Consider the following 27,007-nt stretch of genomic DNA (forward strand, 5'->3'; position numbering starts at 1 on the left):
TAAGTTATTTGATTTATTTTTATTTAGATTTTCACAGTCCTTAAAATTGAGCTGCATTTAAAATCAAGCACAATCTTTCATTATATAAAAAGCCAAACTTGCTTATTATAATTTCTTACCGATATGGGTTTCAATATCATCAAATGAGAATAGCTTATCCTAGTTGTTTATCACGTTACTTAACCTAAATATGAGCAGACTTTTTGTGGTTCGACTTCCCAGTAGGTTTCATCAGATTTGTCTCAAATTTAGAAACGATGTTGTTCTACGATACTAGCTTTGATCTGTTCCGTTGTCCTAGTGATCATTGCCGTGTGCTTATCTTGAGGAGCCTCTCGCCGGAAGACGTACTTGTAGATCAGAGGCATTACCATACCGGCCAGCGGTGGAGCAATGAAGTAAATCTAAAAAAAGACAATTTAGTTCAACAGCCAGAGGTTCGATATCAAACAAACTCACCCAAGTAGATTTGTAGCTTGCATTCCATACCGACGGCGGCAGGGTTCTAGCCGGGTTCATACTCGCCCCAGTGTACGGTCCAGCAGCAATCGAAATCCCGGCAACGATCAGCGCGAACTTCACCGGAGAACCTTCTCCAAATTTACTGTTCCGGGGGTCCCACAACCCACAGCACGTCCAAACCAGAATTCCGGTTATGAAAAATTCCACTCCGAATGCTTCCCATGTGCTGAGATCGTCATGTGGTGCGGTGACACAAGCCCCATTTCCGGTTTCCAGCGCTTCGGTGAACAACTTCATAGGGGTAACGGCCATTAGCAAACCATAACCGCATAGGCCTCCCAGGAATTGAGCGATCAGATAGAGGATGAACATCTGAGGGAACGTTTCTATCAAAGATTGTTTCTGACTAAATAGTGGTTAAAACTCACCGGAATATTCAACAGTCCATAAACCAGCGCTGCAATCGACACACTCGGATTGATATGTGCACCGGAAACGTGACCGAATGTGATGATGGCCATCATCACCGTGAAGCCAAACCCGATTCCACCGGACACGTTAGTAGGCGTATTCCCGAAACCGGTTACACAGCACATGCATCCCAGGAACATAAGCGTCGCGGTGCCACTAAATTCCGCCAAGAAGATTGATACCACATCCCGTGCGTTGTGACCGGTACCTATCGAAGAGAGCCATAAGGATGAGGAAATTTATTAAACTCGGTGCGCCTGAATGAATGCAGCAGGTAGTGCTGGGGCATTGGGCGCTGTGGAACTGCGGCGTGATAATTTAGATGACGTACTTCCTAGGTAATCTAAGATTGATTCAAGACTCATGGTTTAAAGTTGTTATCTTAAGAACTTGACTAAAGTTGATAACCAAAATGCTTGGAAAGTATCACCAGCTGGAACAAGAAGCATGGCAAAGACCATACTTAATTGATAGTATGTGTAGCGTATGCCTGCGTTTGCGCAAATTGTTTGATAAGCAGCTCGAAGCTTTGAGGGAGGCGCCATCTACATGCCAATATTCGGTATGAAGTATGAGCTATGACGTGCAGAGAAAACCCTCATCTACGGAAGTTCAAAGTGTAATCAGCCTTGATAGCTTTAAGCGGTTATCCATGTTTATTGAAGGGGATTGCCTAGATTAACTACTATATCCATGTTAATTTGTTCGTTTGCTGTTCTGACTGATTCCAATCAGAGTCGTCGAAACGTTTGGGTACATCTCTTTTATATTAGACGATTTGTACTGATAGTGATCAGTGTTTAGTATATTAAAGAGAAAACAATGCGGTTGAGAGTATGTTATCAGATACCTTCCGTTATCAAACAGTGTGCCAGTTCCACTTCTTCTCATTGTTAGCGTAACGTCCTAACTGGGACAAAGTCTGCGTATCAGCTTAGTGTTCTATATGCACTTTCATATTCTTAACTAAGAGCTTGTTGCAAGAACGCAGATACTCTATGCTCAAAGGAATTTCAATTAGGAAAAGTTCCTGGGCCGACCGGGAATCGAACCTCTTAAGGACAGACTTGTTGGAATCCCAAAATGGCTGCCACAATGGCCGACTTTGGCACCTACTCACGATTTCGAGCGCACAAATTTCCTCGTAAACAAAACCAGCGCACCTGGTCTTCTTATTTTAAGCTTATTACAAGTGATCAAGAACAGAATAATAAAATGCACTGTCGTTTGCGGCTTGCTTCTTGAGATTTGTGCGTTTGAAGTTCTGATGAACTGTTGAAGCGGGATTTCAAGACGTTTGTCCTTAAATTCAAATGAAATTTTGCTCATATACACGCAGAAAAATGGCGCTTGTTTAAAACAATAAAACGCATGGTTGATTTTCAAACTGAGAATTTACTTATTCCAAAGTTATATTTAATTGTTTTCATTCAGAGTTTATTGATAAAAACAACCGATTTCCATCATTTCATATAATGTCAAAAATTTCATTTGTTTCAACAAAATAAAAACCATAAACATGGTCCGAAAGCACTCACACATCTATAAAATGCTTACCCCAACATCGCCACAGCGAAGAAGGTGCAGCAAATCCATCACGCCAACTTCCAAGTGCAGCTTTGGCCGTGATGGATAACGCGCAGGTACTCACGACAGCATCCACAAAAAGTTGATCGGTTTCGCCTTTTTTGTCTTTTTCTAGTCGTTCTCCTCGCCATCCGCTTACCGACGATCTAAAAATAGATTTCCGAGCTGCCGCAGTTGCTGCCGTCACCAAAACAATCACATTCCGGGTTTGTTAGTGGCAAAAGTGCAGTCGTTTGAATTAATCAATTATTTTATGTTTAAAAAACCATATCTCTGTTTGTTTTAACAAACTGTCAAAAATTTCGACAAATGAAAATATTTGTATTATCAAACAAATGGAACAGTTCAGTTTAAACTAGAAATCAGTTTGTCGCTATAGTAAATGGAAAAATCGGTTGATTTGAACTAGAATTTAATTGTGTTTACAATTTATTTTTCTGCGTGTATGAGCTTTTATCTGAATATATTTTTCAAGCTATTTGTATTGCAATATTCTTCCACAAAGTTTTGAAAAAACTCACTTTTTTCCTACATCCAACCATAATTAAGTTACTGCAAAATAAAAAAAAAAATGAAAACAAATGGGACTTTGTTGAACATTATTCAAGACCGTCTTTAAATTCAAATAGCTGAGAAATAATGGATGCTTTTTTGATAAAAACTATAAAACAGTAGAAAAAAAAAATCGAAGAAAAATTTAAATTCGATAAAAAATAGTTGGAAGCATCTGGTCATCCTAGGCAACTTTGAGGCTGGGAGTTAGCTTTCACAGAAAAATAGTAAAAAATCGAAGGATAAGGTTTTTGAAAAATTGAAATTATGTTACATCTAACATAGATCCAATATGAATATTACTCTCAGTGTACCGTAAAATGGGGTGTTAAGAACTCATGGGGTGTTAAGGGATTCATCTTCACATACTACTTTGAAAAATCGTTAAGCCGTTTAAAAATTGATTCACTACTTCCAAATTCGCTTTAAATGTGTGTTGGAATGAAAGGTATACTATAAGGATTACCACTCATAAAAATACGCTTTTTACTGGACACTAGACATCAAAAATAGAACGGCATTGGTTTCTCTCAATTTCGCTACCCTTGAAACATTCATTTGTAAGGTGAGAAATATTAATAGGAAAAATTTGTGAGTATTCGTAAGGTGTTCTACAACTAATTTCAAACGAAACTAGGGTAAAATATTTGATGTTATTAAAGTGGTTTTCGAACACCGACAATTTTTGAGAAAAAAGTCTAGTTTCATAAACTGGTGGGGTGTTAGGGGATGAAATTTCTCATATAACCTTTTCATTTGTATCACGAAGTTTTTAGACAATTTATTCATTGTATAACAATAACTTTTCTGAATGACATATTACGGATTTTATTTTTGGTCATAAGCGTCCCAACAGTTGCTATGGAAGATAAATTCTACTGATACAATATTGATCTTTAAAAACAAGTGTTAGATTGATCATATAATAAGAAAATTGATCAAATGTTTATACTCAATGCCGCTGTAGTCCTCAATTTACAGAAGTTTTTGCTCTTAAGGTGTTATGTTATGTTTTGACGAAGGCGTATTCTACAAAATAGATTTTCCATCTGTTTTCTTGTCTAACTATTATCAATTATTGGCGTTAAAACGTGACAGCTTTTTGAAAATGTGGAATATGCTCACTTATTCCATATATTTTGTAAACCAGACTGTCAGTAATTCTTACAAACGCAAGTATTTGTGAACATGACACATGGTTGCTATAATATCTCAACATCTAAAATATGACCTATCAGCGTTGCTCCTGAGTAGAAATATCAGCATTGAAGACACAGTTTACACTGTAAACTGTGTTTTACACATTGGGCCATCTAATGATGCTTGCATATGAAACATTTCAATATAAAAGAGTTTTTATGTAAACAAAAAACGTTCAATATACATACATCCTTAGTTAACAATCTGTTGGTCAGTCTGAACTGTTCAATTTGGTAACCCTAAATAGTAACTGTGAATAATGTATTTGTAATAAATTGAAGCCATCCAGGTACAATTGACGGTATTTTTTCAGATTCGAGACTTTAACAAAAAAAAACTCATATACAAAGGTACTTAGATGACAATGAAACTGTTTCTGCACCTTCAGTACTATGATTATCTTTCTCGGCGATGTTCAAGAAACATTTCAGTCACTGTTTACAATAAATCAATTTTTATCTTTCTTTGAAATATAAGAACTTTTACATTTATCCCCTTAAGTTTCTTAACACCCCATTTTCATTTTTTCTAAAAATTCGCACATTTTGTTAAATATTTTCAATTTCTCCAAGAAATCGTCAAATTTTGTAATATATATGCGTAGCAGGCAGCAAGACAATGATCGGACTGCTTTTCCTTAACGTTTTAAGAAATAGAACCCATGAATTAATGGGGACGAAAAAAATTTCCGTCCCTTAACACCCCATTTTACGGTATTTCTTTTTTAATGTTCCAAATATCCCTAAACATCTATGAAGATATCATTTCAATCCAACAAACCATTTTTGATATAAAACTAAAATAAAAATATCGAGTCAAAAATGGCATAGTTTTTCGTGTTTCATCGAATTTTTTAAAAATTTTCTTGGTAAATTTTACTTGGAATTCGACTTGCGTAATGCTTAGATATTGCATTTCAGGTTCTTCGAAACAAATATCTAAAATCGTGGCGACCTCACCTAGGACAAAAAAGCCACGTTAATAAAGACAAGAAAAATATCTAAATTTCATTAAAGATATTTCCTGTTTTTTTTTTCTTTCGCCACAACTAGTTTAGTTTAAACTTTTTTTTTCAGAAACACTTCCTGGAGTTTAGGGATTTTCCAGCAGCCCTCTAACATTTTTTTAATGATCTCTTTTATTTCTCTGTAATTAGTTCCATAAGATTCTCTAGAATTTTTCAACACATTCATAAAACATTTTAATTTTAAAGTTTTGTAAAAATTCAATCGCATATTTTCCCCAGAAGATCAATAGTTGTCCATCACAATGCTAATTGAAATAATAGAAAAGAACAAATGATGTAATATATTTTGAAGAAATGATTACTTTCAAACAATGGGGGACTAACGGATAAATTCCGAAATGAATTCGAACTGAATAACGATCTAGTGAAGCTTGGAAAGTCACTCTTTTTTTTTGTAATGCGATCAAAATATATAGGCGAAAATATTCTGAAGTGACGTAAGAATGATTGAATACGATCCACAACTTTGTGAAAAAGTGATTTTTCTTTTGTCCTTTTCAAATTCTGGTGCTCGTATGATATAATTGCAGATCAAACTATTCAAACTCCAAGAAAAAGGATACGAATACTCATTGGATTATTAATAAAACAAACCTAGGAAAAATAAGTTGTAAAAACATATGGGGAAGCTCATAAATTACCTACTGCTTATAGGTTTTGGGGTTCAAGCGATTACAGGCGAATTCCGGGGGCTTCTGGACAGATTTCAATAAACCCAAAGTAAACCTTTCTTAATTCTCTTAAAGTCCTAAAACCTGTGAATTTCTTAGTTACCCATCGCTCGGGTTGGCTTCAGAATCCCACCTGAAACACTTAACCCCTCTGGAAAACCATCACCTGAAAGCCCCCCTGATACCCTCATGATAGCCCCCTAAAATTTCTCTGAAACCAACCTGCAGTATCCTTGAAGGCCCTTTGAAACCTCCTTAAAACCCTTTAAGCCCAATGAAACTTCCTTGAAGTCTCTCTGAAAGCTTGTGGAATACTTTGAAACTATCCTGAAACTTTTGAAACTACTTGGCCCATCCTGAAATCTTCATGATAATCTCCGATATCTCTTTGAAACTCCATTGAAGACCCCAGAAACCTCTCTTAAACATCCCTGGAGACCTTCAAAGACCAACGAAACCACTTGAAACCCCGAAACACACCTTGACCTCTGTAAGTACCTCTGAAGCCCTCTTGTAATATCCCTGATACACATTTGCTGCAATTCTCATGAAATTCCATTTAAAATTTTGCGAAATCACCTAAACGGCGAAATCGGATGCATTTCCTCATTTTTTGGTTTTTGTTTTTTATTTATTAAATAACGAAGCAATATTTTCAAAATCGGCTTTCAGTTGCATTTAGAGGAAGGATTTGGGTATCTACAATTTTTTTTTCGTTGTGGCAAATGATTTCCATTTTTACAAAAAAAAAACTGTTTTGAACTAAATTAAAAAAAAAAAATGGTTTTTGGAAAAACGAAAAAAAAAATCCACCGAGAAAAAACCAGGAGATATCTTGATCCTTCCTTTAAGTGTGTATGGAACCCGATTTTAAAAACCGTTTTTGAAGCACTGTTTAAATAAAAAATCAAAAACCAAAAAATGAGGAAATGCTTTCAGTTTTACCTTAAGCTCCCTGAGCCCCCGGAATTTCCACTGAAATCCCATGAAACTTCTATTACACTTCTGAGAAAATCCATAAAAACTACTCCTTCCTAATGGAGAAACTTTATCAGTGTATTCTTCCAAAGAAATTCCATTTGAGGATTGCTCCAGGGATTCCAAACGGGGATTCCCTGGGGAATTTCCTGGAAGGAACTCTTAGAAGATTTCCAGAAGTAACTTTTGGAAGATTCTCGAAAAGAACTATTGTGGATTCTCGGAAAGCACTTCAGGAGGACACCTGGAGACACCCGGAAAATTAATGCAAGATACTCGTGGAGAATTCCCGAAGGGAACTTTTAGAGTATTTCCGGAAGTAACTCTTGAAGGTTTACTGATAGAACTCCTATGGATTCCAGGAAGGAACTCCAGGAGCGCTCCTGAGGACTCCTGTAGAATTTCCGGAAGACACTCCTGGAAAATTGCCGGAAGAAACTTATGGAGAATTTCCGAAAGAGCTCATGGTGGAGTCTTGGGAAACACTGCGGTTTTCCGGAAGGAACTCCTGGTGGAGCTTCTAAGAAATAAGCGTAAAGGACTCTTGAAAGAATCCAGAAAGATTCCAAATTTCAGCTATACTTTGTGGAAGACTTTCAAGAGTTCCTTTGGGTAATCCTCTGGGTAAAATTCCTTCCTGGAATCATTCAAGACTTCCTTCTGGAAATCCTTCAGGAGCTCCTTGTGAAAAATCAAACAGGAGATCAATCTTTCAAGAGCTCAATCCGGAAAACCTTCATGGGTCCCGCCTGAGAATCCTCCAGAAGTTGCTTCTGAGAATGCTCCACGAGCTCCTTTTGGAATTATAAAGAAATTTCTACCAGCAGTGCTAGACATTCCCCCAAGAATACTTTTAGAAGCTATTTCTTCCCATGCGCTTAATAAAATTTTACTTTACGATTACCTTCAGAGACACCGCTAGAAATTCTTTTTCTTCTTTTTTTCTGGCCAACTAGCACCGTTCGGCGCCAGTTGTGTTTTACGTCGGCTGGGTCTAGGAGCTAAGCCTTAAATTCCGATGCCCCAGGGAGACAGCCACCACACCTGAGGACCCTACATATCGAAACCATCAACACATGGGCCGGGACCTACGGTTTTACTTCTTATCCGAGGGAAGGCGTGATCACGGATTTTATGTCTCAGAAAATCCCATCGGCTTCGACGGGAATTGAACCCCGACCGACTGGGGTGAGAGGCAACCATGCTTACCACTACACCACCGACGCCGATCGCTAGAAATTCGTTTAGTAATTCTTTCAGGATTTATCATTTTTTTTCGGAATTTGCATAAAAAAGAATTCTAACTAGATTTCAAAGAATGATTTCATACTGAAATCTTCTAGAGATTCCTTCAGGTTGACCTGCGTTCCTCTTCATGGTTTTCTGTGCAAGTTCACAGGTTCTTTCAGGAATTCCTCCAGGCCTTCATTAACAATTTTTTTTTAAAGTCGGGTTTGAAAAAAAAATCCTTCCAAAATTCCTGGTGCGAATCCTAAAGGGATTCTTTAGGAAGTTCCTTCAAGGATTTCTACATAATTTTGGGCATATTTTCCTTCATATATGTCAATAATTCTCAAGGGATTCCTCTAGGAATATCATCAGAATTTTCTCCATAATCTTTTATTTGGGGTTTATCGGGGAATTAATCTTAAATTTTCTCTAGAAATTCTTATGGGATTTCTCCTGAAATCCTCCTTTAAAACATGCAGTTTTAGAAGAATTTTCTTTACAGAGACTCTTGCTTGTTGGCATTTGTTTGGAAATTTCTCTAGAAAAAAAATCAGGGGATTCTTCCGGAAGAATCAGAAATTTTTCCGAAGATAATTCAGAAATTTCTCCAAATATTCTCTCAGAAGTTGCGGCAGAAATTACTTCAGGATCTATTCCTTTGCATTTTCCAAATAATTTTTCAAGAAATTCGGTTATACTGCAGAACATACCTGCAGAATGTTGTCAGGTTTTACCAGGTATTTTTCAAAAATTTCTTCAAAAAAATATACCTTTAGAAATTTCTTCAGTGCTTCTTTTAATAATTCCTCGAGATTTTATTTTTACTTTTGCAAGATTTGCTTCAGATTTTTTTCTTGTGTTTCAATCCCATCAGAAGTTACATGAGACATTCCTCTAAGAATTCCTAGAATAATTCCTCTCGAGTTATCTCCAGCATTTTTTTTTCAAGGATTACTTCAGAATCCGTTAGAAACTTGTAGAGGGCAGGGGTTTTTTCAAGAATTCCACCCGTACTTTTGTCTGAAATTTCTGCAGACATCTTTTAAGAGATTACTTCAAAAGATCCTGTACGGGATTCGGATATCTGCAAGTAAAAATATTCAACTCCAAGTAAACATCCCTCAAGCTTATTTTACTTGGGGTTACTTCCATAGTTCCTCCAGAAGTTTCTGATGTTTTTTTGCAAACAATTAAGGAGAATATCTTAAGGAGTTTCTTCAGGTACTCTTACAGACATTTATCCAGGAAATCCTCCTGAGTTAACACAGAAATTACTTCAGGAACTTTTAAAATAAGGAATCTCCAAAGGATTCCTTTAGACAATCATCAGGAATTTCCTTAGAAACCCCTACAGAACAATTCTTCCAGTATAATTTTGTGCATTTCCAGGAAAAACTTCTGAAAAACCCCTGAAGAAGAATATCTTAAACAATTAATTCAGGATTCTCGAAAAGAAACTCAGGAGACATATCCGATGGAATTGCAGGAGCAATTTCTAGAAAAAAAAAATCCTTGTAGGAATTTCTGCTTGAATTCATGAAGGAATTTCTCAATGAAATCTTGTATTAATTCATGAAAGAATTCCTAAAAGAATCTTCATGGATTTTTTGGAAGAACTTCCTAAACATACATTGGAAAAACTTTTGAAGAAATCCCCTGCTGAAATTCCTGAAGACAACTCTGATACGTCTGAAGAAACCTCCCAGTAGAAGTCTCAAGAAGTAGTGTTGAATGAATTTCTTAAGGAATTAATAAAGAAACCCCAAGGAAATTTTTGAAGGAATCCCAGGAGGAGCATCTGAACAACTTGCTGATGAAATTGTTGGAGAAACTCTACGGAAAAATTTGGGGGGATTTTAAATAAAAGTTGATGGAGGTTTTTTTTTAATGTTTAGGAATTTCCCTGAAAATCCTTATAACATTTTTGGCGGATTTTTGAAGAGTAATCGTTGAGCGATATTTTTACGTTTTTCTAAAGAAAATGCCATGAGAATATCAAAAGAAACATCTTTCAAAGCTTCTGTGTATAGATCCTTAGAAAAAAAAAATTGAGGTGAATCTAAAGGAGTTCCCGTTGGAATTCCTAGGAAATGTTTCTGAATTTCTCAAAAAAAAAAGTGCAGAAATTGTTTGATCTATGCATAGGGGAAATGCTGGAGACATTTTTTGAGAAATACATGGAGGAAATTCTGGAACAATCTCTGTATGAACTCCTGCTGGAATCTTTCGATGAAGTCCTGTCTGAATCACAGAAAGTAATATGTAATGCAAGAATCTCTGGAGGAATGCTTACAGGATTTTTTGGATGAATACCTGAAGCAATTTCTGAACTCATTCCTGCGGGTATTCTCAATGGATTTTTCATAGCTATTCCCGATCAAATCTTTGGCGGACTTCTTAATAAACTACTTGTAGGAATTTCTGAAGGAATCCCTGAAGATATTTCCAATGGATTTTGTAAACAGATGTTTTACAGGAATTTTTAAAGTTGGGCGGAGTTTCAGTAGGAACACACGGCAATCTACCTAGACGAACTATTAGGGGAATTCCCAAAGAAATTCTCAAGGGAATATATGAAGAAACCCTGGAGAAATTTCTGGATGAATCCCAGGAAGAAATTCAGAAGAAACCGTAGGCGGACTTTATGGTAGAAAGTATGGTAGATTTTAAAATCGAATACTTTTAGATTCTTGGAAGTTATTTCTGAAGGAAACCATGGAGCAATTTCGGAAGGAATTAAAAGAAGATTTGTTCAAGTAATTCTAGGACAAATTTATGAAGATGTTTCATAAAAAAATCTAAAGAAATTCCTAGAAAAAAACTTCTGTAGAAGTCGGTGGAAGATTTCCTAAAAAAAATCTTCTTTAGAAATTTCTGGTAGGTAATTCTAGAAAAATGTTGGAAGCATTCCATAAAAATGTATCAAGGAATTCCCAGAGAAGTCTCCAAAGGCATTTCCAACAGAATTTCTTAAAAAAATGTTTGGAGGGTTTTCTGAAGGAATCGCTGGAGGAATTTCTGCAGAAATTCCTGGATAATTTTTTACATGAATCCATGGAGGATTTTTTGAGAAGATATACACATATTTTTTCTAACTTGATGATTTTGTGGCTATATCGGTCTTTTTCTACTCATAGTATAAGGGAGTAGAGATCAAAGTGGATAATGAAATGATAGATATGATATCATATCTATCATTTCATTATCCACTTTGATCTCTACTCCCTTATACTATGAGTAGAAAAAGACCGATATAGCCACAAAATCATCAACTTATTAATAGAATACGGTCGATAAATTAGAATGATATACAAAGTTTGGCTTAAAAAGAAAAGTGTTCTATACAATAAGATCGAAAAAGCTAATAGGAAGAACACGCCGCGATATAGGCAAACCCCTATGGACGGAGTGCGAATTCCGAAAAAGCTACCGATCGATAGAATTTGTGATGAAAACAGAACAATACATAGGCAGTCGGGTGCCTGAAACTTTTGCCAGTCTTGGTAAGGTGGTATGAACTACCAACCAAGCCGATCTGTTTAAAAGCACAGGTCGCACGGCAGAAGTTTCACGCATTCGATGTATTCGTTCAATACATGGCCTACTTGCCTAATTTCACCTTATATAAAAAATTTCACACTTGTTCGCTACCTAGCGAATTCTATCATATCTATCATTTCATTATCCACTTTGATCTCTACTCCCTTATACTATGAGTAGAAAAAGACCGATATAGCCACAAAATCATCAAGTTATTATAGAATACGGTCGATAAATTAGAATCATATTTTTACCTTTGTAAATGATTGGGAGAATGAGAAAATAAAAATAATTAAATTTTGTTGAAATTCCAGGAAGAGCTTCTGGAGGAATAACTCGAGGAATAACAACCGAAATCTCCTACTTAACTTTTCGTAGAAAACTTCTGAAGAGATCCTCTGAAGGAAGTTCCGAGGAAGTTACTGTTATCTTGAGAAAACCTGGAGAGATTCACGGAGGAGAATTTCCCTCAAGAATTTTTCTGTAGAAATATCAAGAGGAAATTCTGGAAGAACCCTGAGAAAAGAGGAATCCTAGGGAAATCCCAGGAAAAATTCCTGGATACATTGTTTGAGTAATTGCTAGAGAAAAAAGTTAGGATATTAATAGATATTTTTTAAGAAATCCATAGAAGGATCCCCGAAGCAATCCTTGGATGAATCCTCGGAAAAATTTCTGGAAAAATCCCCGCAGTAATTCCTGAAGGAATCCTGGATAGTTCCGCTAAGTAATTCTAGATATCCCTTCAGACATTTCCGGATACATCTCTAGAGGAATTCCTGTAGCAATTCCTTGAAAAAAAATCTGCATGAATACCAGCAAAAACTTCTAGAAGAATCCCAGGAGGAATTGCTGAAGATATCCAAACTTTAGGAGGTATGCTTCTCCAGTATCGCAAGACTGAACTCGCAAGGAACCAATGAGATAGCTGCTTGGGTCCAACAGGCAACTTCAGTGTGTGAGTATTGATGATCTTTTGGGCGACAATGGCACCTGCTACGTCAGTTTGCAGGTCAATGTGAAGGAAAAGAGAGAAATGGTGATTGCAATCGTTTGTTGAGTCCTCTGCACCTGCACAAAGTCACGCGGATGTCGAAGTGTTGTTGAGATATGTTTATTTTTGGCAAAGGAGTTCACGCTTTGTTGCATGGATGCCAGGTGTAAAGTGTTAGATTGTGTGAAGATTCCTGTGGAGCGGCATAGTTCGCTTTAGTAATTTTTATGCGATGCCAAAATACATCAACTGAATTGCTTTTCTTCTTCTTTATGGCTCTACGTTCCAACTGGGACTTGGCCTACCTTGCTTCAACTTAGTGTTCTTTGAGCACTTCTACAGTTATTAATTGAAGGGCTTTCTTTGCCTGCCATTGCATGAAATTGTATATTGTGAGGCAAGTACAATGATACACTATGCCAAGAGAGTCGAGAAAATTTTCCCGACCGGAACGGGAATCGAATTCACCGTCTCCGGATTGGCGATCCATAGCCTTAACCACTAGGCTAACTGGAGACCCCAACTGAATTGATGTTGATTATAAAATGGCAATGCTAACTGAAACACACTTTAATTTTCCTTGTTGGAAAACAGCTGACAAAATCGGAGCCTGACAGAAGAGAGGATATCGTGAAGTTGATAAAACAAGGCAGGATGCGTTGGGCTGACCACGTCGCTTGGATACCGTAACAACGATAGGATGTTCAGTAGAGAACCAGCAAAAAAAACGGCAACTCTGTGGCATGTGTCGTACACGACCAGTGGAACAGGAAGCGATAGGTCCTAAACCGAGTTCGGGTGGGGAAGGGTGCTTCATTCGGTGTAGATTCAGAAAAGCGAATTGTAGCCTACTATCTATCCAAGTAAGTTTATCTAGAAAAGCGTGTGAAATATATTCCTCAGCAGACGAGTTAAGGTGTTGCGCAGTTGCCATGATAATAACTTGATTGAAACTCGACTACAGTCATACAGTTTTGCGCATTCTTCCTCAGGGAAAAATATTGCTTACCCCACAAGCCTCTCTAAAGGACACTCGTAAGTAATTAGGTTCCGTACACCTTACCGACTGACTATCAGTATCAACGCGTGTCCAACCAAGGGGCATGTGTACACTAGGGCAGTTCAGACTTCATATATGTTGAAAATTCAAAGCTCCCGTATATTCATTGCAATCCTTGCTGCAAAACTAGAGTGCTGTCAAATTTTCAGCCATTTCGGTGGTGATTTAATGGTGGCCCAAAAGTAAAAGAGGTTTATATGGGAATTACTATGAAGAATTTTCGAAAAAGGTTCTCAACGCAGTAGAGCATTAACACATGGATAAAGTCATAGGGTCAACATCAAATTGAATTCTTCAGATCTCAAAGATGAATGTTGCCGAAGACCGCAACTCATTTCGACTCACGAAAAAGAAGTTGTTAATCGATATTCATCCATGCACGCTTGAACAGAAGACCACAGCTTGACCGACACGTTTAACACGCAATCATAGTATGCGTGCTAGCTTCTTGCAAACCTTGCAGGACATCGTGTATGAAGATACGCATTCGAGTGAGAATTTGTTAAATAACTTTTTTGCCGATTGTCGAAATTAGTTCCGGTCTTCGGCAAAATTCATCATTGAGATCTGAAGAATTCAATTTGACTTTGACCTAATGACATGATCCATGTGTGAATGCTCTACAACGCGGAGAACTTTTTTTGAAAATTCTCCATAGTAATTCCCATACAAACCTATTTTGCTCTTGGGCCACCATTAAATCACCACCGAAATGGCTGAAAAATTGACAGGCCTCTAGTTTTACACTAAGGATTGTAATGAACACATGGGAGCTTTGAATTTTCAACATTTTTGAAAGCTGAACTGCCCTAGTGTACACCTCTCCGAAGTGTCGAGATTTTTACGGCACTTAGCAAGCACTCTCGCCAGGTAGCAATGACCATAAATCATAGTGAATATATGGCAGCTCAACACTCAACAGGGCAGCAAAATCGCCTGTGTGTGCTACTGACAAACAGCTTTGCTATGTTATCGTGGCAGTCGTCGAAGATCCTGGGATTACGGATGTACACCTTACAATGTCAATGAGAGAGTCGCGTCGTCGTCGTCGCCGTCAGAAATGAATAGACAATTTTCCCACTGATAGGGTGATTCCCATGGATGTTGGCCGGATGCCGAATTGCGTCTGAACTGAGCTGAACTCATCAATCACCGCGCGGTTGGAGGACAATCCCCAGCAGACATTGACCATCATTCCGGGCTTGCGGACGTAATCGATTGCCTAAAATATCCCCCACAATCAGATCTAGCAGGTTGATGCCGAATCGAACCGATCGATTTCGGCAAACTGTTATCGTGACGCCCCCTCTCGTCTGCCAGTGACGTTCGGCGGCCGGCCGCCGCCGGTGCACTAAGGGCAGTTGAACCTGTTTAGGTGGCAAAAACGGCTTTGATGCGAAGCTTTTATTACATGCATTGGTACGTGTACGCAAACTCCAGAGTTTGTCTGCTACGTGGAATATCTCAACAGCTACCCCAGCTACGACCGTAAGACAGTACAGTAGGTTTATGTTCCTCTGAAGAGGAACTATACCAAGTTGAAGTACATGGTTGCGGGTAGAGACAGAGGTAGGTCTAGGAAATTGCTCTTTTTATTGTTTTATGTCTTAATGGAGTCAAGTAAAACATTTTTACCAAGAATTTCATTATTCCCATCATTGTGTGGAGGCGGCACAATCTAATTATGAATGCCGTTGGTAAACGAGAGGCAGGCGCCTCCATCCGTCGCCGATAAGACAAATCCTATCTCGCGCGATAATGTCAATAGCGACAATGCCGCGTCTCATCCTCTCGTCGACTCCAATTGTTATGTCCGTTCGTTACATACCTACACGTATGTAATGATGACGAAAACGACGACGACGACGACTGCAAGTCGCTTGCAAAAAGCTCGTTTTGGTGATTAAACTTGTTTTGATAACTGTTGTTTTGCACTCTGGATGGGCCGAGCACGTGTTCAAACAGAGAAAGAGAAGTCTCTTCAAAGTGGCATTATGCACTCGAGTTTGCGTCAACAAGCATCATAAGTCTAAGTAAGTGTATATCAATTTACTTTAAATCAATTTCATAACACACTCATCGCATGGCTTTCCCATGTGAGATTAGGTTCCATGTCTCGGTATTTCACAGCGCTGCGCTGCGCATATCGTGCACCATATCTCATTACCATGTAATAACGATGCATAACTCGTAAGATCCACTCCGGTCACGTCGTATTCGTTCACCGAGCAGAAGTTCTTTCTCGTCGCACCCAAAATTAGCTTCAATTGATGCTTTGTTATGACCGAGTCGCGCCTCCCAGTCGAAGACGTCGTCGTTGTCGGCAACAACAACAACAACAGACAATTAGTTTGGCCCTCTTCCAAAATAAGAATCTGGGGATGAGGAATCGGGGTGAAATGCGCATTTTTGGATAAACAACCCACATCACGTGCCCTAAGGTGTTGTATGACGGATTTGGAAGAGAACCAAAGAATGAGCATCGCTCGAACTTCAATGCATTACTAGCGAACTTTAAGGTGAGGTGTGACGAACTCACAATGTAACTTAAAAACAATTTTACGTTATGAAAACTAAAATCCATTTCATACAAAACCAAGGACTTGATAACGTATTGTGCCGAGCGTTTACAGTTTTTGACAAATCAATACTTTCCAGCGTGCGTTTTTGCATAAAAGCTGATCAATATGACTAAAAAAAATTGACCGATTAACAGAGGATCACTCACGCAGATTTTGCCGCGATCGCACTGGCAGGTCTCTAGGTAAAATAAAATCGAGATCATCGGCACGACGTCGTGTTAAAATAAAAACATTTGGAATGCATGTCGGGTAGGATGAAGAATGACAGTTAGTTCGCTGAAAATTTCGCTTTGATAGGCCAGAGATGGTCAAGTGGCTCCGTAGCTTGGAGGAAAGAAGCGCTATCGAATTGAGAGTCGTGGGTTCGACTCCCACCGGAGCACGTGGATTTCTTTTTGCAATTGAAATCTGAATTAGCAAACATGCCTTTCTGTTGCGTGCATGGATGTCAAAGCATTTAGATAAGTGAAAGCAAATGTTCAAAGTCCAATAGCTTGGGGAAGACATAGCACAAAGCTTACATATTTTTATTTTGGATTACTGATTATTCTAAAGGTCTTCTTTTCACTATCAAAATCACTCTACACTGGAACCTCTTTTTATGCACATGGCTGGCGGTGCATAAATTAAAAGAAGCATAAAAAGAAGGCAATTTATGCATAATTTAGGTTTCGGCTTTACGGAAAAACGTTTTGAGATACCGCTTGAACAGTGCATCAGAACCTTGATCAGAACTTCTGACGCACAAATCTCAAGAAGCAAGCTTCAAACAACAGTGCATTTTATTTTTCTGTTTTTGCTCACTTGTAATAAGTGTGTTGGTGCCAAAGTCGACCATTGTGGCGGCCATTTTGGGATTCTAACAAGTCTGTCCTTAAATAGGGAATCTAGTTCGCGAGAACAGGTCTTGCACCTGGGCATTTGGGTGGGGCTAAGAAGGTTTCCAGAAAATTCCCAGAGAGCCTTAAAAAAGGGGGTAAGAAGGGGCTTCAATAGTTGTTTTAAGGGGTTGTTTCAGGGGATTTGAGTAGCCTTTTAAGGCGGTCTGTCAGGTTTTGTTAGCGTTGTTTTTTTTTAATTTCTTTTCATTCGTGAATTTTACCTTACGCCAATTCTTCACACTGTTAGCGTTGTAATGGGATTACGGGAAATTCAGGGGCATTTCAATAGTATTAAGGTCGTTCCAGGGACGTTTCAAGGAACTTTAAGGGCAATTTAGGGGATCTCAGTAGCCTTCATAAAGCGTTACAGGGGGTTTGAGGGGCGTTTAAAGGTATTTCAGAGTCATTTTAGAGATTTTCAGGGTGTTTAAGGAACATTTTAAGAGCGTTCCTAGAGGTTTTCGGGGCGTTTGATAGCATGTCAGGGGCGTTTCAAGTGGTTTTCAGGTGCTTTTCAGGGGGTTTATGGAGCCTATTAAAAGCGTCTAAAGGGGTTTCAGAGCGTTTCTAATTGATTATGATGATTTAAAGGGAGTTTCAATGTGATTACGGGAGTTTGAGCGTCGTTTCGAGGCATTTCAGGTCAGGGTCATATCAGTGAGTTTCAAGAACACATTTAAATCGAGGAGTATTTCAGGGGCGTTTCAAAAGATACAGTGATGGGGTCTCTGAAAATCCTCCGAAACTTCCCAAGTAACACAATTTTCACAGAAGAGTCACGGCGGCGCAGGTGTTAGTTGCGCAGGAGTCACTGTGACTTACGTCTAACAAATAAACTCTTACTTGCTAGAAGTAAGTGACAGTGACTTCTGAGCAACTAAACCTGGGCCGCAGTGACTCTTCTGTGACAAGTGTGTTACTTCGGTTCCTGAAATGCCTTCAAGGTCCCCCTGAAATCCCCTCGAACTCCATGTAACGCATCTGAGAACCTTCGACACTGCCCAAAACGGCCTGCGAAACGCCTCTGAATCTCGCCGAAACTCCTTCGTAACGCTTCCATAACACCTCTGAATCCCGCCGCAAGCGCTCTAAAACTTCCAGAAATGCCTCCAAAATCCCCCTTAAACCCCCTCGGACGCCATGTAACGCACCTGAAACGCTCCGAAACCCCCAAAAAAAAAGCCTACGCAACGCATCTGAAACCAGCCTAAAATGCTCTGAGACTTCCTGGAATGCCTCCGATATCCCCTTAAGCCCACTCGGAACACATGTAACGCACGCGAGACCCTCGGAAACTGCCGAAACTATCTTTCGAAGACCTCTGAGAACCCCCCCCTGAGATCTCCTGGTGTCCCGCTGAAACTCCTTGGGACCCCCTAAAAGGTCCCTGTAACCTCCCTTCGCTGTACTCTATAAACTTCCCCTGCACAGATAAAAATAATGATATTTACTCATTTTAGTCATGTAAACTTAGTGTTATTATGGTTTACATGATATATCATGTAAATTTGTGTTATATGTCATGTAAATACTCAGAGTCATGCTGAATTACATGACATATCATGGAAGTTTACATGATATTTTATGACTTTTACATGATATGTCTTGTAAAATTCTGTGATATCCCACGCTCCAATCATATGCATCATATGTCACAGAATTTTACACTCTTTTTTCGATCTGTGTGGCTACCGTTGCAATAGTTACCGTCATTATTAAAAAAAATATGCACAATATTGGTTCTGAGTCTCTCTTTTAGTACAGGGCATAAAAAAGGTACAAAAATTAAAAGTGCATAAAAATAATAGGCATAATAAGAGGCTTTAGTTTATTTCCATTTAAACTTAAACCTTTACCATCGAGTATTGTTTTTATAATTTTTTGACCGTTTAGAAACTAACGGATTTGTCCGTCCATAGGGTTACATGCTTAATTCCGGTGTTTTGGGACAAAATGTCGAAAAATAAAACTTCGAATGCCAAAACGTCGAAAGGGAAAAAAACGTGGATAGGACACAACTTTGAAAATGCCAAATAAACTATTACTTACATTTGCTGCAATCTATTTGTTACATTTTAGGAGTTATGTGCCTTTGTGAACGATACCTTATATGTAAAAGGTTTTTTTTGTTTTAACTATTTCTAGGAATTTCTGATAATTTTCGAGTGTTCTAAGATTTTTTCTTTGTGATGAAGTGCACCTGCTGCTTTATCTTTTTCTTCTTCTTCTTCTTGGAGTAACGCTCCAACTGCAACAGAGTCAGCATTTTAATTCACAGTTATTTCCAAAATATTTTTTGGATCAGTCCTTGGAGAAATCACAGAAGTAATTCCTGAAGTTATTTTTTTCATTTTTATTACTGTTTTATTACTGTACTTATGCTAATTCTACACTTTAATTCCTGAAGTGATTCAAAAGTTCTTCTCCATAAATTATTGGTGGAATTTTTTATGCAAGCACAGCTGAGATTCCTGCAGAAATTCGTACCGTTATTCCACCAGAGATATCTTCATTTATTTCTGCTGTGATTTCACAAGGAATTGCACAAAGATTTCTCCAAAAATTCCTTACTGGTGTTTTTGCTGAAGATCCACGTGAAATTACTTTAGAAATTCTTGCTGGGTTCATTAGGGAGTTTTACTGGGATTCATTAGGGAGTTTGTGATGGAATCCACCAGAACCAGACCTCTACAGGCTTGTACCAATTTGTTGGTACGACTTAACGTACTAAAAAAAAACTTGGACATTAGAAGACATAGAATGTTGAATAATTTGCAAATTGAAAGATAAAATTGTGAAAAAATCGCGTTCAACCAACTAAGGCACAGACCTGGTAATGGTAGACCCTTATGTGGCCGACAGGGTACCCGTGTACCCAGCACCCATTTGAAAAACACGGTGTAGAAAAAAAAACAAAAAAGTTAGTCGGGCATATCCCTTTCGTGACGAACCAGCACAATTGTGCTGTTGAGCGGTAACAGTTTTACATATTTTTTCATCTATGTAGATTTTGTTTTATGTGATGTAAACTGTTTCAATAATTCAGCCATTACTTATATTTGTATGTGCGCAAACAAACTTTTGTTTGCTTTGCCTGTGAAATTTACCACAAAAAAGTAAACAAAAAGTGGGCATAAACGGTAAAACATGAAAAAGTTTTATCTGTCGCATATTTTTTTTATTTCCGATTTATCCAGGTAGTCAATGCGAGAAATCGAAAGATAAAGCGTAATTCTTTCAAATGAGGAAAAATAATTCTTGCTTTTTTGTGAAATATAAGAGTTCTAGAGAGCCAAATTTGAGCAATTTGTATGGAAATTTCACTTTTATGCGCTCCGTCTCGAAAGGGATATAGCGGTTAATTAGAAGGCACAACCGTGAGCGTGTTAAGTCGAAAGAGAGATGGAATTGTGAAAACAGGAGTTTTGATGGTGTGGGCTCGAAGTCAGTTTGGCTTTCTATTCCGCAGAATCATTACCTGTTCTGTGGCTTAGTTGGTTAAAGCGCCGGTCTAACGAATACGGAGTCGTGGGTTCGAATTCCACCAGAAAGCGACATTTGTTTTCACAATTTCGTCTCTGAATTTGCCATTTAATCCACATTCTGTGTCTTTTAATTTTTAAGTTTTCCCAGTATTTCATAGGCAATTAAAGAAAGATTTCTAGGAGGACTCCCAAAAGCCATTACTGGAAAAAATCCCATCTGGACGTACTTGAAAAATCCCAGCAATTTCTGAATGTATCTTAGCAGAAGTTTCTGCTGGTATTTCAAGAAAAATTCCCAAAGAAATCCGTGGGAAAATCTCTGCAGGAATCACAAGTGGAATTTCCATAGATATCTCAGGAGAAATTCTGCGGGAATCAAAGGAAGGATTAGGAATCCTTGAAGAAATATTTGGAGTAAGCCCAGCAAGCATCTCTAGATTAATTTCATCAGGCATCCTTGAAGGATTTCCAGGAGGACTTCTTCGAAAAAATTTCACGATATTCCTCTTGAAACTTCCCTAGAAATGCCTAATGGGATTTTCTGAAAATTTCTGCTGGGATTCCTCCAGGATTTCCTCCAGGGATTCATTTAGGGAGTCCCCTTGAAATTTCTTCAGGAATTGCTCCTCTGATTTGCTCATGATTTGCTTCAAGGTTGTGTTCGTGAATTCGTTCTGAGATTTGAACAAAAATATCACTTAAATTCTTCCAGTTATTTCACCTAGAAATCCAGCAGGAATGCTCCTTCAGAAATGCTTGCTGGGATTTCTCCACCAGATATTCTTCTTGTGATTCTTCAAGAGATTTCTGCATGTATTACTCCAGGAGTTTCTCTTGTCACTTCATTTGCGGTTTTCTCTAAGGTTTTTTTTTAGGAATTCCTCTCAGAATACTCGCTTGAATTGCTGGAGATGTTCCTCCAATAAGTCCTGCAGGGTTTCCTACAATATTTTTTCTTGTGATTCCTTCAGGGATTTAGCCAAGAGTTCCCCCAGGATTATCTCTAAAAAATATTGCTGATAGTTGTCCGGGTATTCTAGCTAGGATTCTTCCAGCAATTCCCGTTGTAAATTCTCCATTGATTTATAGAGAAAATCATTTATCCATGTATTTGTTTGGAAATTTCTCTAGAGATACCTTCAAAAATTCTTACTGGGATTCTTCCAAGAATTCCTATCTCTAATAGTTTCTAAGAATTGCTTGAGGGTTCCCAGCAAGACTTTTTAGACAATAACCACCCTGAATTCCAGCAGAAATCCTGAAACATTCTCATCAGAAAGACCCAAAGGAACCTCAAGAGCATTTCCAGTAGGAATACCAAAAGTCTCTGAATGAAATTCTGGAAGAATCCATGGCGAAACTACAGCAGGAATTTCTGAAGGAATCCCTTCAATAATACATGTAGGGATCCCAACAATAAATCTGACAGATAATCCTCGCGAAACTGTTTAAGAAAATCGTAGACAATTGCGCAGAGGAATGCCAAGAGATTTTTTTTGAGAAATTCATGGAGCAATTCTTTAAAGAACCACAAGAAGAATTTCTAGACTCTGGAGGAATCCTAGCAAGGCATTCCTAGAGAATAATCAAAAGAAAATTCTAGGTTAATTCTTTCAAAAATCCATGAGCGATTCAACGAATCACAGATGAAATTCCTGGTGTAAGCTCAAGGTGGCTCCCAAGAGGAGTCCCAGGAAAAATACTGAAGAAACCCTTGGAGGAATTTTTGAAGCAATACCAGTAGGATTTTCTACACAACCCCATCTGGTATTCCTGAGGAATTCGAGGAGAAATTCCTGGTAAAATTTCCAAAATATAAACAACACATGTAAAGCAACTTTTTCCAGAAAATTTTAGAAATTTCCAATAAGGGGTGGATGCTATAATAAACTACAAAAGTTACATAAGCAAATTAAATAGTGCATAAATAAATCAAAATTTCCCATAAATAAATGTTTTTTAACCAGCCAATTACTTGTTTCCTGAACTCACTAACTCTCGTCAGCCAAATAACGTCTGTTGTTGGCAAATTTATGGATCTATTGTTTGCCTGAAACCGAATCGACGCAATTGCGGTGCGTCAGAATGTAGATATGTTGGAATATGAAAATTGGTTAACATAATTGTCCGAGGGTTACCGTTTATTATTTTTATTGGGGCATGTACTGTATATATGGATAATCTAACACACATTATTATTACAAAAATGTTGTTACTGGTTACGTCCAGCGCAAACAACGCAAACATGAGTTTATATATGTGCAATGGCATATTTTAAACAAACAGTTTTCGTTAAATTGGGTGCAGCTATATATTTCTATGAACTGGGAGGTGGCCGTCTTACCACAGAGAACAGACGTCTATCTTCGCTTTCTGCGTTGTGTAAAACTTTGTAACGGTCATATCAGAGTATGTGGTTATGCTCCCGTTGCGCGGCGCTAGCGTCCCATCACTTATATTGTTGTGTTGTCATATTTGTTTCCAGTGCTCGCCGTTTTTGGCCGTGTGGCGCTCGAGTCGCTTTGTGGGCTAGTGTATTTTAACGATGAACACTGCCATCGTGGGGTCAAATCGACTTTATATGTGGAGCAGTCTCCGTTGGTGGTGCTGAGGTACACTTAAATCCTTTACACACGATTTCGACGTATTTTTGTTCGAGCTTGAATGTCTGTTCTCTGTGCTTAAATGTCTGTTCTCTGTGGTCTTACCTCGTTTGAGGCGGTCGCTTTTGCCCCGCTCGGGTAGATTTTATTTATGAGCCTTGCTCCTAACGATTTTTTTTTCAATCTCATTCCTGCTCCTCTTATGCTTTGTTAACATTCCTGGTATGTTATGAACGGGTTATTTTTTTTTTGTTTGAAAATGTTTTTCCAAATCAAAATCCTTAAGGTTATATGCGACAAAATAAGATCAAATACACCATCATGAAGCAAAATCTTTGTTTTGAAAATTTCAATGTTAACATTGCACAAAATGGCTCAAAATGACAAATATCCTGTATTTGAACAGAGTACTAGGTGAAAGTTTATAGAAAACGGCATTTTTATGCTGAACTGCAGGTGGTCCATCTTACCCCGTCTTCCCCTACGTTTATCGCTCATTACTACAAACTTATTATTTTTTGTTTTTTGTCTGTTTTAATGAGATTTTTTAGCCCGGGACTAGTTCATCTCGGGACCCAAGGCTTTACTTCTCTTCCCAAAAAAGAACACATTTTGTGATATGTCTGGAGTGGGATTCGATCCCAGGTTCTCGGCGTGATAGTAACGGGCTTTAACTATCACACCAGATTCGCTCCACAGATTAAAAATTTAGTTTTTTACGCATTGCAGTTTCTCACTTGACAAATGCTTTTCAATTTTTATTAACCGTTATGTGTCCGACAAACTTTTTGCTTTTTTCTACACCGTGCTTTTTAAATGGGCGCCGGGTACCCGCCCAAGCAACACGACTTGTTTCAAAGCCAGTACCAGCAACATCAGTGCAATTTATTCACTGTTTGTATTAAGGACAACAGAACATAATTGCTTCTCCTTTGAAACGCAAAAAGCGCAAATTTAAAATCGTTATGCAACTTGAGCTAGGGGGATTGATAAAAAAAAAGAAAAAAAAAATGCCTAGACTCGAACCATGGTCACCAGGAGTATTAACCACTCACCTTACATACTACACCAGAAGCTCTGTGAGAGAGTTGCGGCTCAACGCACCGTAAAAGCTACTGAAGTTACGCGTTACTTCATTGTATCTTCTTTGTCACAAGTTAGAAAGCTGTTAAAATGAAAAGACGCGCAAGTTTTCCGTAACACATTTGGAACCTAATCTGAACAAACAAACCACAGTAAGATGTTTCATGTGTGTTACATAGCGCATTTAATGCAAGCTGATTGTATTGTTACTTGTGAGGAATATGTTAGCTCCGCCTCCATAAATTGATGGCAAATACGATGTTTTTTGTAATTCCTATGAAAAGCTGCAACTTAACGATATTCGGAGTTTAAATGCAACTCAACTGACAAGATTGAAGTTGCGTGCAGCTCTTTGATACCAAAGCATAGAAAGCCACATTTTGGATGATGTTGCAGGTGCTGCTTGGGCAGGTACCCTGTCGGCCACATAAGGGTTAAATGTGGAAAATGTACTTTTGAATGTTTTTGTTGATATATTTTTTGCATTTTCGACATTTTTCTTACTCAAAAAATAATTATTTATGAAAACTTTGACACTTGTACGCTTTTTGATTTGTTTATGGAACGTTTTTTTGTTCATATTATTTATATCAGCTTTTGATTTTTTTAAGTGAAATTTTTACTTTTAATGAGATTTTAAATGTTTAGCCTGTAAAATCGTTTTTCGAAAAGTTTTCCTCGATTGTAACAGGATAAGAACCTTTACGTCGTGGCACTTATATCAATTTTAAACGACTGGCGCCACTATTTCCATGACTACTCGTAATAACGGCATGGAAACTATTCGAAAATTAGTTATAATTCATTATTTTTGAGCACACGAGTTCAAAATCACTATAATAAAGATTTAACTGTCCTCTTGTTACGATAATTATCATTTGAGTTTGAATGTTCACCTGTTCACACGTTCATATAAAACGAGCTATTCAATTACAAATATGTACATAGTTTTTAGCTTAATTTTGCATACGTCCATATACAACGAGCTACATGTACACTATTTAAATACAAATACATGGCTATTAGTTTTTTTTTTCCACTAGGTTACATTTTACCCCGATCGCACTTGTTTTTATTTTTATCAAACGTTCAGTGCACCAGCCCTAACCAACCAACAACAACAGCCCAAATCTCGCGATTCTGCGTAGTCGCCACTTATCGATCCTTACCGAGAAACGATTGGCCCTTTTTCCCACCGTCGTCGTCGCCGCCGCCCCTCGAGTGCTGCTCCGGCATCGACAGATGCGCATCTTTCCCATTCTGATGATTTGTAGACATTTTTAATTTTGCACACTTCGGAAAACCGGTTGTTCGTGGAATGCACCACTTTCTCGTTGCACCGCTGACGCCTCCACCACAGAATCACGACCACCTTGCGTTGCGCTGCGCGTAACGAACGTTTCACCAAGTTGCTGCAGCAATTCAAAGTCAAACACGACTCGCACGTACTTAGTCAAATGACCAATGACCAATGCCGCGTGGCTTAGTTACGCGGGGATGGATGCGAAGCTAAAGAGCACGACCGACCGTTTTGCGCGCCAGTGCGAGGCGAACTAACGATCGCAGATGGCATGCCCTGCAGAGGAAATTGTGTTTCCCCTGTTTTGAACCGGTGCCGTCGGTGGCGGTCAAGGCGTCGCGGCGGCGCAGCGTCGACGCACGGTTTCACGGAGCGGGCGCGTACGCAGGGGACGATGGGATGAAATGGTGAAATGGGAATGGTACGAGTGAAGTCAATGCAATCCAATTTTAGTTCAGTCGTAATTCAAATATTCTGAATAACCTCTTATCCTGCTAGTGATTGTCAAAATTTTCATTAATCCCTAGCAGAATTCTTAGGACTACAAAAACTGTCGCAACATTTCAGGCCAAACATGTCTAAAGGTCCTATCTGCAGAAGAGAGGCTCTCTTTGGTTTCCCTCTCTTTCGGTCATATCTCAGCTGATTATTTCAGTAACAAATTTTGAAAACGACGTATAATCAATGCTACACCATTGATTATACGTCGTTTTCAAAATTGGTTACTGATTTGTATTATGATTGTTTCCTTATATTGAACGATGGTCAAAACAATCGTCTTTTGAATTGTACTGCAAAAATAGTTGAAAAGTGTACCATTACATTGCAATAATTGAAAGAGAAAGTGAACAGAGAGAGCCTCTCAAATGCAGATAGGACCTATTGAAATGTTTGGCCTGATTTACTTCATTGGATGATTAAAAACTATGTGATAGTTTATTTATCATTACGGTGCATTTTGTTTTGCATTCCCCTACAAAAGTAAGGGGCGTTATGAGAATGCGAGCAGCTGTGAAATCCGATGCAACGCTCGCAAAAGTGCGTAAATATACTTCGGTTGTTTTGTTTACCAGATACCGGGTTAGAACAACATAGGGTGGGTTTTCTGTTTGGTGATTAATTTCTGGAATTGAACTAGGTATGTAGTTGAAATTCGATATGTTTAACGTCACATTCAACTTATTATGTTGTGGTTCAACCGCTTATTTTCAAATTACATAAAATACTGCAGTGAGAATAAGCATGATTGAATTCCAATTGCTCCACCGCTGACCTGCAAAATGGTGAGTCGATAAGGAGAG

General features: G+C 38.3%; 1 protein-coding gene across 1 annotated transcript; it reads right to left on the reverse strand.

The window, feature by feature from the left end:
* LOC109408711 (aquaporin AQPAn.G) lies at positions 1 to 25,983 on the reverse strand. Its single transcript, XM_019682072.3, has 4 exons — positions 25,576 to 25,983; positions 891 to 1,141; positions 460 to 834; positions 1 to 404 (listed from the first exon to the last, which is right to left on the reverse strand). The coding sequence occupies exons 1-4, from the start codon at positions 25,682 to 25,684 to the stop codon at positions 249 to 251; spliced, it is 891 nt and encodes a 296-aa protein (XP_019537617.2). The 5' UTR covers positions 25,685 to 25,983; the 3' UTR covers positions 1 to 248.
* Positions 25,984 to 27,007: the final 1,024 nt, after the last annotated feature.

The sequence above is a fragment of the Aedes albopictus genome, chromosome 3, assembly GCF_035046485.1.
Source record: "Aedes albopictus strain Foshan chromosome 3, AalbF5, whole genome shotgun sequence".
NCBI lineage: Eukaryota > Metazoa > Arthropoda > Insecta > Diptera > Culicidae > Aedes > Aedes albopictus.